The sequence below is a fragment of the Panthera pardus genome, unplaced genomic scaffold (assembly GCF_024362965.1).
Source record: "Panthera pardus isolate Hobbes unplaced genomic scaffold, ASM2436296v1 HiC_scaffold_2, whole genome shotgun sequence".
Classification (NCBI taxonomy): domain Eukaryota; kingdom Metazoa; phylum Chordata; class Mammalia; order Carnivora; family Felidae; genus Panthera; species Panthera pardus.
In genome coordinates, this window is record NW_026526765.1 from 100,515,831 (window position 1) to 100,528,358 (window position 12,528).

General features: G+C 40.6%; 1 protein-coding gene across 2 annotated transcripts in view; it reads right to left on the reverse strand.

Annotated features, from left to right (window-relative positions):
• ARHGEF28 (Rho guanine nucleotide exchange factor 28) overlaps positions 1-12,528 on the reverse strand; it is a 301,505-nt gene that overhangs the window by 72,950 nt on the left and 216,027 nt on the right. For both annotated transcript variants that reach the window (XM_019463023.2, XM_019463024.2), the window contains 4 exons: positions 11,516-11,558; positions 6,780-6,903; positions 6,302-6,434; positions 697-752 (listed from right to left, as the gene is read on the reverse strand). In XM_019463023.2, coding sequence (XP_019318568.2) covers positions 697-752; positions 6,302-6,434; positions 6,780-6,903; positions 11,516-11,558 — 356 coding nt within the window. The remainder of the gene's footprint in view (positions 1-696; positions 753-6,301; positions 6,435-6,779; positions 6,904-11,515; positions 11,559-12,528) is intronic.

Sequence of the window (12,528 nt, forward strand, 5' to 3'; positions counted from 1 at the left end):
AGTATGGTCCCGGCACAGCAGTACCACCTGGGAACTTGTTAAAAATACAAATTCTCCGGGGCGCCTGGGTGGCTCAGTCGGTTAAGCGGCCGACTTCGGCTCAGGTCATGATCTCACAGTCCGTGAGTTCGAGCCCCGCGTCGGGCTCTGTGCTGACAGCTCAGAGCCTGGAGCCTGTTTCAGATTCTGTGTCTCCCTCTCTCTGACCCTCCCCCATTCATGCTCTGTCTCTCTCTGTCTCAAAAATAAATAAACGTAAAACAAAAAAAAAAAATTTTTTAAAAATGCAAATTCTCCGACCCCACCTGGACTCTACTGGATCAGCAATTCTGAGAATGGGGCTCAGAAATAGGTCTTCCGGGTGTGATGCTGATATTTTCTATTTGAGAATTACTGCTCTAGACTTCATACCCTTAAGCTTAAGGTCTGCACTCATAAACCGAGCACGTCTCGACAGAAAGGCTAACCCACTTCCACCTTGTGACACAGGTGGCCACATCTGAGCTTTCCCTACTTCCAAAGGGATATAGTTAAGGAAACGATGATGCACTTAGAACGTGTTCTTTTATCACTATAATGATCACTTTAGAAACAAATCTAGACCGTGATAAAAAAAAAAAAAAAAAAAAAGAACCTAAACAGGTAACAGGAAGCAACAGAGCTATATATGCACATGAAAAACAAATGAGAGATTACCTTGGTACATGGAGGGGCAGTGTCTTTACAGCCCTTGTGTACATTTGCATTACAGTCTGAAAGGGAAGAAAGAGTAAGGCCACACTGTGCATTTGCTGGTCGCGGTAAAAATAGCATATAAAAATATTTAGAAAATATAGGGGAAAAAATAACTAAATCACACGTAGCCCCACCACGTGAGCACAAGCACATGGCTAATATTTTCATTTCCTTGGAGGTATTTTTCCCCTTCTGCCGCAGTCTTACCAATTATGAAACCTGCAATTATACAGGATATACACTCTGTGTCTGCCTGAGAACTCATTGACTACTATACGCCCGACACTGCAATGGATTTCTGACATCCGGCTGGCGGCAAGTGCCCACTCCCACGCCAGGTAAAATGCCTCACAAAATGAAAGAAGGAAGACTCACAACAGTGCTGAAAATCAAGTCCTGTCAGCCTCCGACAGGAAATCCTGCTAACTACAGGTGGCCAAATTAAAAGAGACAAATTATCAACTCGCTTGTCTTACTCCATAAAACATGTGGCCTCAACCTCACTAAAAGGCAAGAGTTTGCCTGCCCCTTTCTGCCCGCTGGCTCAGAGACGCAGGGTGTGTTCAGAGAGAGCAGTCTCTGCATGTGGGGACCACTTTCTGCCAGGCCGCTGCCATCCTGCCCTGCCCGCCCGCCCTCCAGCCTCCACACCATCAGCCACCACCTCCTCACCCACCCCACACACGGTAGACGAGGAGCCTGCAGCTTAACACAATCTTTATTAAAAGGATCCTTCCTTGTGGGTAGAAAGTCACATTTAGATCCATCCAAGCCATTCTCGTCAAGTACCTATAACCCACTGAGAAATGAGCCCAGCTTCCTCCGGCTGTAGGTCCGCAGAGGCATTTTAGCCAACACCTCAAAGGCCAATGAGCAGAGGTCAGAATTACCCACATACTGGTCCTGGTGGCAAGTGTGGAAATCAGAGGGCTCTCTCCTCATTCCAAAACAAGTGAGTGAAAGGAAAGGGAAAAAGTAGACAGGATGAGCCCAACAAAAATTTAGACTGAAAACTCACAGGAAAAGTGAGCCACTGAATACCATTAAATCTAGAAACAGAGAGGAAAAACTTAGATACACAAAATAGACATAAAATACGACCACAGGGCCACGAAGGGAGAACAGAGCAGCACAATAGGCCTGCAAGATGACAGGGGGAAGGAGCTTTGTGAGACAAGAGAGCAGAACTGAGAACGAACTGAGGAGAATCAATTTAACAAAACTATCAAAGCAGCACCAGGAAATTAGACTTGAAAGATTCCCTCCAGAATGTAGAGGAAAAGAGGGGTATAATTATAAAATAGAACATGTCATACAAAAAAGGGAATAGAGATCATACTTCTCCAAGGAAGAAATCAGAAAAATTACATCAGAAGCAACAGTCAAAGCTACAACTTGACAAAAACTTTTATCAAGCTAAAAAAGAACTACAAAAGGCAAATCAAAAGGTCTCACGGTTTCCTAGGAATTAAATGACACCTATTCTACAGACATATTCTGACATCTATAGGATTTAAAAATTTAAAGTTCTCAAGCATGTAGGCAGAAAAAGCAGGTCACCAATAAAGAAAGAAGGTCAGACAGGCCCCAAACTTTTCCACTATAATATTTAATGCCCAAAATTCATGGACCAATGTTGACAGGGTACTGGGGGCAAAGGTTTTGGTCTAGGAATTTATTTAGCTACATCAATCCCTTTGTGTGTGAAAGACACAAAGATCTATCTACTTAGATACACAAGGTTTCAGAAAACAGATCACTCCAACGACCCTTTGGAAAAAATATTTATTTATCTGAAACACTACTTAAGACTATTAAAGAGCAGAATAGAAATTAAGGGTTCGAGAAGTGATAGAACTTTATTTTTAAAAAGAAAAAAAAACGAGCAATGGTTTTTTTCACAATGCATTTTTCAATGCATTTCACAATGCATTTTCTTTTTTTTTCTTTCAACGTTTTGTATTTATTTTTGGGACAGAAAGAGACAGAGCATGAACGGGGGAGGGGCAGAGAGAGAGGGAGACACAGAATCGGAAACAGGCTCCAGGCTCCGAGCCATCAGCCCAGAGCCTGACGCGGGGCTCGAACTCACGGACCGCGAGATCGTGACCTGGCTGAAGTCGGATGCTTAACCAACTACGCCACCCAGGCACCCCTGCATTTTCATTTCACAATGAAATTTGCATTTCACAAATGCATTTTTCACAATGCAGTGAAACCAGCTAAACAAAAAACATCTAAAAACATTTTGCAAGTAGAGACAGAGAACTGAATATAGGTATCAAATTATTCTTGAAACAGAAAGCTATTCTTGAAAGATCATACAACATTAAAATAGCAATTCAATAATTCAGTATACCAATCAGCTCTAACAGAGAAAAGGGTAAATATAAGAGAAATTAGAGAATATTCAATTATAAGCCGTAAAAGTTACCACTAGCAGATATTGAAAGAGCTAGCTTATCTTGCCAAATCCCCAGGTAACATAAAAACCAACAACACATGGCAGGGTCCTGGCCGGCTCTGTGGGTTAAGGGTCCGACTCTTGATTCTGGCTCAGGTCATGATCTCACGGTTTGTGGGATCAAGCTCCGCATCAGGCTCTGCACTGACAGCTTGGAGCCTGCTTGGGACTCACTCACTCTTCTCTCTCTCTCTCTCTCTCTCTCTCTCTGCCCTATCCCAGTTGGAATGCTCTCTCTCTCAAAATAAAACAAACATTTAAAAAACACCATCAACAACACATGGTATAAATAGCAAAATCAAACATCAAGGAAAACAGCAAAGAACTATAAAAGATAATTGACAGCTGTAAAATTGAGTAAATAAGAAAAAAAAAGCCTTGTTATAAAATACTAGCTCTCAATTCCAGATTACGTCTAAATTAAAGACACACATTCCAAATTAAAAACAAAGAAATAGTAAGGGAAAATTCAAAGAAAAGGAAAGTAAAAGGAATATTAATTTCAGACAAAGTAAAATTCAATGCCCAAAGCATATAATGGCATTAAAAAGGTTATTTTATATTTATCAAAGTCAAATCTTCAACAAAGCTGTGATTTGTGAACTTCTGTGCACCAAATAATGTAATATCTAAACATAAGCAGTGAAATCTATTTATAAACAAAGGAATTTGTGAAAAAGTAGCAACTCAGGCTTTAACAAAAAAGAATACAAACACCAAAATTTTGACTATTATGTTTTGTTTTATATCATATCATAGTTTTCAGATTAGAAATAGTAATCTTCATAATTAAAAACAAAAATACACCCATAAAATAGGATTATTTCCTAATAACAGCAGCTTACACATGTCACAATCTTTTGCCCCATGTAAAAAACTTAATAATCAAAGTTTAAACCCCCAACACTCCTCTCCTTAAAAACTGTAAGTCCTAAAACTTTTTAAAAACTGTGGGTTAAAGAGGAAATTTAACACCTACTGATGCTAGAATTTAAGACAATAATCAAAGATGTGGACAGTGTTATATGCAAAAGAATGCCACCTACAACATTGTTTGTTGTAAAAAAAATTGGGGAAAAAGTTAAATGTATAGTAAGTTAAGAGTAATCAAACACATTTCATATAAAAACACCAGCATTAACAGCTAACTTTTTTATTATTAGAAAGGACTCCATTAAAATATGAATAGCCATCTTTTCTAGCTGTTAAGATTTTGGATAGTTTTAAATTTCTCCTTAAACCTTGTATCCTTTATGAGTCTTACTGCATTTTTTTTTTTTTAAATAATGACTATTTTAAAAGCTAACTACATCCTCTGTGTTTTCAGCCATTTCCATCTTCCACAAAAAGTCTCATGGCCATCCACTTGACCAACTCTGTGTGAACCAACATGTCCTGTGCTACAGAAGTTTACCTTTCAGGGAGCCTGCCCCCCCCCCCATAAGCATTAACTACACATGAGTACCCAAAGTCTGGGCTTTGTGACAGCTGCTGCAGGGAATACAGAAGAACCACTGTCTGATTAAAGTCCTTGAAGTCTATTTTAGTAGTTAAAAACAGGAGGGTGTACATTACATTAAACGGAAGAGGTAAATAGCTCATACATGTGGTGTGCAAAATTTTCAGACATGGTGGTCAGGGAACACCTCCCAAGATGGGGCAAGAAATCAAGACAGATACAGAGGAGCTGGGGAAACTAAGAGGAGGAAGATCATCATAAGCAAGGGAAAGAGGCAAGAGAACACATGCCAGGTGAGGCCGCTGGCTATAAACTGAGGCTGAGGAAGAAACCACCTATAGGACTATTCAGCACACAGGCAACCAAACACATCTGTCTGGAAAGTGTGGGCTAATCCAGTGAACAAAAAGAGAGAAGTCCTTAAGCACAGATGGGCAAGAAGAAAGTGGTGTTTGACCAAGAGGAAGCTGGTAAAAGTATTCAGAGTAAAGGAAGTGAGGGACCGAATGGTATCCAGTTGGGGGACAAGAGCAAAGAGGAATCAATGGGTCCAAGGTGTCAGCTTCCACCATCAACCCAGAACGAAGGACAGCCTTCTTGCATGTGGATTTTGAAGACGGTTTTTGTCTTGTTGGTCTGGGAGACAAGGGACTCTCAAGGCAATGATGCCCATAGACAGGGTTGCTCTGAGTAACCAGTATGAGCCAAACATAAGGTGGTCAAGAAAGGCCTGAAGAGGTGTTATCCGAGCACACCCGAAGGAGGTGAAGGGGCAATCCCTGCAGCTGATCTGAGGGAGGAGCACTGCAGGCAGAAGGAAGAGCCAGGAAAGGCCCTCTGGGAACAGCATGCCTGGCAGGCTGAGAGAAGAGCAAAGATGCCAGAGTGGCTGGAACAGAGGGAGGAAGGGGGAGAGGATGACAGGGAAGACCCTGGGGCCTTGCACTAATTTTCAGGGCTTTGGCCTTCCTTGGGGGATGGTAGGAAGCCACACTGGAGGATCTGGAACATAAGGATATGTGCCTTCACACGCTCACTATGGCTCATGTTTTGAGAACAGATGTTTTCCGAACTGCACCATTTGTGGTAGAAACGCAAAGAAACCAATTAGAAAGTGACTGAAATGGTAGCTTTAGACGAGGGTGATACCAGCAGCAGGATGAAAGGTGGCTGGCTTTCATACGTATTGTGAAGATCGCCCCAGAGGATTGCTGAAGGACTGGATGTGGAATATGAGAGATGAAGAGGCATAAAGAAAGACCTCAAGATTTTTGGCAGGAGCATCTGGCTGCCATGATAGAGCTGCCATGAACTGAGAGGGGCAGCCTGCAGATGGGCCAAGGAACAGAGCAGAGCTCCATTTTGGACCTGCGACATTTGAGAACCTATTTAGACACCCACATAGAGACGTCAAGCAATCAGTGAGATACACGGGTCTGGGGTTCTGGGAGGCTATCACTTGTGGACAAAAAGCACTGACTCTAACCATCACGGGTCACTGCTTGGGTAAGTCATTAAACCGCATGTGCGGTGCTACTATGAAGGATTATGTAAACATGCTTAACAATGGCCCTGTTCTCGGGGAGTTTACTGTCTGGGGAGGCGAAGTACAAAGATGGCACGCACTGGGTCGGAGAACTTACTGGAACACTGGAATGACTCCTTCCCCAGGAGCGTTTTATCACAAACCAAACACTGTAGAACCCCAGAGAATGTTCCAGGGACAAACTGATGTCGGCTCAGTTTCTCTTTGTCTTTGGCGTCCTTGCTTTTTGTCTTCAGATACAGCACCAACAGCCAAGTGGGGAGAAATGAGAAAAGAGAAATGCTGAGAGCCAACGTACTCGTAGAAGCCATACACAGTCTTTACGCTTTCTGTCTGAACGTAAAGGCCGTTCGTGGAGGAGTGTCGTGACGCCACAATGGAAATGTGCACAGGCTGCATTTGTCTTGCACTTCTAGTGACTTGGACAATATTTCAGAAAAAAATGTAGAGGTCTTTGAATATGTGTACACAAAAGCTAAGATAAGGGATCTTCAAGGGCCAGTGGAAACTATACTAATTGCTGAAAAGTGGAACCAGCTACCCTTTAAACACAAAAGGCACAGAACTTGAGTTACCTTGGATTTATTCCGAGGGCTTGTCATCCTATTCATGAGAAAGCTGAAAGTTCGGCTCACTTTGTATTTTTCAGACTCTGACTTGGCAGGTATAATATATTTATCCCATTCTTCTTGCTGAATTCTACAAAAAAAAATCTGTTATCATGGCTTATCAGAACTTAAAGAGGGAGTAAAAAATAGCATTTATGTACACACGTGTGTATACACGTTTTTCAGGTTTTAAAGGTTACTATAAAGATAAAGATAGACTCTAATAAAAATATATTTTATAGATGGATAATGGATGTGTGATAAAGCAACTATCTCACCATGATATCAATTATAGAATCTAAGTAGTAGAAATGGGTATTCAGCATACAATTCTTTTAACTTTTCTGTATATTTCTTTTTTTTCTTAATAAAATACTAGAGAAATAAAGGAAACCTTAGACTTACACCTTCACTCTACAAACCCTCAACTCCCTATTTACTATGCAAACAGCAATTTCCTAGGGCACATAAAAGCCAAATAACCAGCAATATGAAACTAGATTTTATTTATTTTTAGAACATAGAGATGATAGTCAGCAAATACACATTTCCTTTGATAATAGAGTTTGAGAAACAGACTGTCTGCCTCTTGGTTCAGTCTCTCCCACTCAACCAGCTATTTCCAATCTGAGACTCCCTGGGTTGTAAAAGAAAGAAGGCTGTGGATAATTCCCCACAATACAAGGCAATCTGAAAATAACGGTATGCTATCTGTGAACACACTGATCATCATTTATTTTCCCCTAATCCATATAATCATTCTTTAGAGGAAAAAAAAAAGTCCCAGCTATGAGGAGTTCTATTTCCCCTGAAACTTTCTCTGATAGTCTTATACTTCTAATATTATTATAAAGGGGGTGGGAGGAAGAGAATGACTATATTAAAGATCAACCAAGTATTATGTAAAACCAGGTAACACTTCTGTAGAACATTCTGTAACCCAAGTCTCTCCCATCTCCCAAACTTCCCATTCATCCACATTAGTGGGTAACACATTCATCTCTGGGACACACTTTTCAAAAGCTATCATGTTACTGATATGTACCAAAATATATGATCACATTTCATGACAATGAATACAATGACAAGTCCTAGGACTTTAGTTTTTCATCTGATTAATGCTAGGCTTAGACTTCCAATTATTTCTAAGGCCCCTTCTCACACTTAAATATATGATGTACTTACCTGACACATATTAAATGAAACTTTGTTATTTATTTGTATTAGATACACATTATTAATACAGTTATTTATGTTAGGTAATCAGGAGTTCAAACCTATGAACACGTTTAGAAAAGATGATACATGGCTTCCTAAGTGCCTCTTGGTCCTACAGATCTAAAGGCACAAGCAGGGCAGAGTATGTCGTGCTATTTAAATTCTGTACAATAAGTGCAACTGGGTTTGATACTTAGAGAAAACCGTTGAAAAAGCTAGAAAGCAAAGAGGCAGGATGGAAGTGACGATACCCTAGGACTATGCAGAGTGACAGAAGCAACTTGGACCTTCTTATTTCCTTTCTACTTCCACAACTACCTTCTTAGGTAACTGACCAGTTAACAGATTTATAAATTTCCGTATCTCTCGTTTCTTAAGCATCCTCATTTGCAACACTCATGACAGACTCACTTTTGGAATTCAGGGGAAAAACGCGTTTGAGACCTCAGAAAGAATTATCTCTGGAACACCTCTTGTGACCCCACCAAGTGCCATCCAATGTCTAAGATAAGAATAATCTGGTGAGGAGACCTCAGTCTCAGAATTAAAGAATGGTAAGGTCAATGTGGATTGTGAGGTCCTCAAGTCCTCCCTTCTACCTACCTCACAGCAGAAACAGAAATCAACTCTCTCAAATAAAAGAACATTCTGTTTATCCAACTCTATTCCCAATTCTCCGTGCTACAGAAGAACCTATCAAAAGCAATGCTTCTGTTTTGATTTAAAACTTTCAAATGCAGGGCACTTGGGTAGCTCAGTCATTATGCATCTAACCTGGGCTCAGGTCACGATCTCATTCATGGTTTGTGAGTTTGAGCCCCGCACTGGATCCTGTCTCCCTCTCACTCTGCACCTTCCTCTCCTCCTCATGTGTGCTCTTTCTCTCCCTCTTAAATATAAACATTAAAAAAAAAATTAAAACCTTTAAATGCACCACAATTTCCACATATCCTTTACAAAACTACAAAATGAACATGAAGTCATACCCCTTACTCTTTAAATTCAAAAACTGAGAAGACCTGAGACATGACCAAGTAAACAAACAAAAACCACCTGTAACACTCAGTATTAAAAAACTAAGAAACACGGTCGCCTGGAGGGCTGAGTTCGTTAAGTGTCTGACTCTTGATTTCAGCTCAAGTCATGATCTCACGGTCGTTGAGATCGAGCCCCATGTCAGGCTCTGTGCTGATGGCACAGTGTCTGCTTGGAATTCTCTGTCTCCCTCGCTCTCTGCTCCTCCCCCACTCACCTTCTCTCAAAATAAATAACTAAAACAAACAAACATGGCAGAAATGTGAATATCATGGACACATTCCACTATCACATTATGAAAATGAATCACATAGCATAACCTCTGGGCAAATGTGGAAGTTCTGGCAGATTCCGTGTGTCAACTCAAACTATGCGGTATTCACCTATGTAACAATTAGTTACGTTAGGAAAGAACAGAGAAGGGAAAAGTCCCCAACTGCTTTCATAACATAATTTAAATAGCTTTTCAATTTCTAAGAATCTGGAAAAAAAAAATTAAACTCTTCAAATCCCAGAACAAGATGCCCAACCTCTATTGTTGATTTGATGATCAATAGAATCATCCACAATCAAGTTTTACAAACCCCATTCTTCAGAGGTTCTCATGGCATTAGCTTTTCAATACAGATAATTTTAAGTATCTCAAGAATATGGATCTTCAGTACTTTAATCTTTAAACCTATAATATCTATTTTTCAAAGAACTAAACATCCTAAGTGTTAAAAGGAATTCCCAATATCCAATTGAAAATTGACACAGTGAGACTTCTTTGTGGACATTCAGATGCTCAGATTTTTTTTTTTAATATATAAAGTAGTAAGTGTAACACACTCAAGATAGATGGTGTCAATAAAATAAATGTCATGCCATATAATCATTAACAAGTTGGTACAGCCTGAATTTAATATCACACTGCATGTTTACTAACTGGAATTTAAATAAAAACTTAAAAAACTAATTATATACTCATATTCAGAGTATTAAACTGTATTTGTCAGCTACTGTATACACTAACGTTTTGGGAGAATTAAATACTACTATATTTTGTGCATAAAAAAAAAAAAAGTTGGTACATACAAAGTGTCCACTCCTGCAGAAAAGAGCCTACACATTCTGGAGTGAGCCCCCTTTCAGCCGGCTGCATTCTTTTCCAGAAACTAGGCGATTAACATAAATAAGAGAACTCCAAAGGAGGCGATCCCCTCCAGTAAGTACAACATGACCAAAGCAAAGCATCAGCAATGCTCGAGCATCCAAAAGGTGTTGGGCACAGACTGAGATCAAAGATCTACTCTACTGGATACATCAGGGGATAGACTGAGAAAGTCAGACGCTTCAGGATGCAGACAGACACAGACTGAAGAAGAAAAACACAGGAGTGACAAAATGAGAAATGAGAAAGGGACCCTCTCCACACATCCCATCCAAGTTAAAGTATTTTACAGACTAATATTTAACCAATTAAGACATTGGCTTTTTCAGTCTTAAACCCCTCTCCTAGTGGAGAAGAAGTATTTTTGAATTAAAAAAAAAAAATCTTTACCATCAGTCTATTACTTCTCCAATTGTTAAATAGATGACAGGAGGAAGACTGTCTGTCTCTGTCTCTCTCCAAATAAACATTTTAAAAAAATTAAAATAAAACAAAACAGTCCATCTCGATGTATATATTAAAAGGTTCCAGTTTTAGCATTATTGTCACTCAAGTTAAAGCCACTTTCCTCTTTTTTCACCTTGTTTCTTCCAGCCAAACATTTATGTCGTTTCTGGCACTGGTGTTGCACATAACCCCGGGGCTGTTTCCCCGTGTGACTTACGAGCAGTTACTGAAGGACCAGCAGAACTTGACAATCCCGCCTGCTTGCTGGTCAGCTTCCCAAGCCTGACTCCACCAAAAGCAGCAGCTTAGGGAAAAGGGAAGCTTAGGTTTGAAGCTTTCAGATCTGCCCATCCCTCGGAAAACTGTTAACGCTTATAGGACTTTCTGTATCACTTGTTCTTCCTGTTCCAGAGAGAACCAACCTCTCTCGGCAATAGCCATAAAGACATACGGCAGAGGTGGTTATGCACTTTGTACATGTGACCAACCAGGGGCCTGCTCCCGCAGCAAGTCTGCTCGTCAGGGCAGACAGACCTAGGAAGAACCTAATGCCCCTCTGAGGCAGGTCACCCTCACACTGCTGCGCCTCTTGGTCCAGTACATTGGAGGTGTTTGTCCTTAGAAATAACCGAAGAAAGAATGTCCCCGGGGCTGAGGCCCGCATATCTGGGCACTCGAAGGAACACGCTGGCCAACCTATACCAATACAGATTTCAGAGGGAGCAAAGGATTCATGTAGGCTTATTACACAGAAACTCTCACAAACTATCGAAGGGATCTCAAAAGTCATACGCAAACATTTCCAAAGATGGCAAGGAGGCCCTCAGGACATTTGGAACAGTTAAAATACCTTTTGTCTCTTGGTGGCTCCGGTAAGCTGTAAGCTCTTTGCTCTACAAGACACAGAACAATAAAATGAAAACTAAGGCAGACAAACCAGTAGTCATGCGTTAGTCTGAAATGCACACACTCAACCATATTGCATCATTATTCACACCACCAGTTAGAAAATAATGAGAAAACAAGTTATTTTACCTAAGTACGGCATTCCTCTGGATATCCTCACTGCCCCTAGTTTGGAGAGGACAGGGAGGAGGCCAACATAGGGCAACATTTAATGACTTTATGAACTAAGTTAGCAGCAGCAAGCAGCAGCAAACAGTGTCAGCACGGCAGTAATTGTCTCTTTGGTTATGTCTCATGAGAGCTTCATCACTTATTTGTAACACTAATTCCCCCAACATACACAATCAGTACACATCTTAGCTGCCTCTTTAGTGAAGCTCAAAAGAAAAGTCTCAAAGATCAGCATAAGGGAGAGTTCGTTTTAACAGAGCTGCAACGTCTTCATAAAATCCTAGCAGCAACCAGTTCAGAGATGTGCTCTGTGGTAGGAAAGGGAGAATCACTTTCCCCGCTGGACCTGGGGGCAGGGGAGATGGGAGACAGAAGGAGTAGGCTCATGCGAGCAGGTAAGCACCAGCTTCTTTCCGGAACTGGAGTACCCATTACAAGGATGGAACACAGACACTGACTTCGACAGTGACAGAGACTGAAGGAGGGCGTGGCCCCTGTGGAACACATCATTTACAGAGCAAGGACAAATCTTTACCTCTACAATCCACAAGAGTGAAAAAGCAAAACCAGCTTGCAAAGGGAAATGGGTCAGATAAATAAGGGACAAAACTAATCAACGCATATCCCTGAAATGTGTAAGTATCAATGTTAAATCTAATGCTATCTTGCAGGTAACAAAAAATCTGCTTTGAAGAATTTGAAGGATTTTACCACTATTGCTAAGTATTCCTCAAATTAAGTCATGAGAAAGAAATCGTTATGCTTCTTGTAAACATGCTAAGGTAC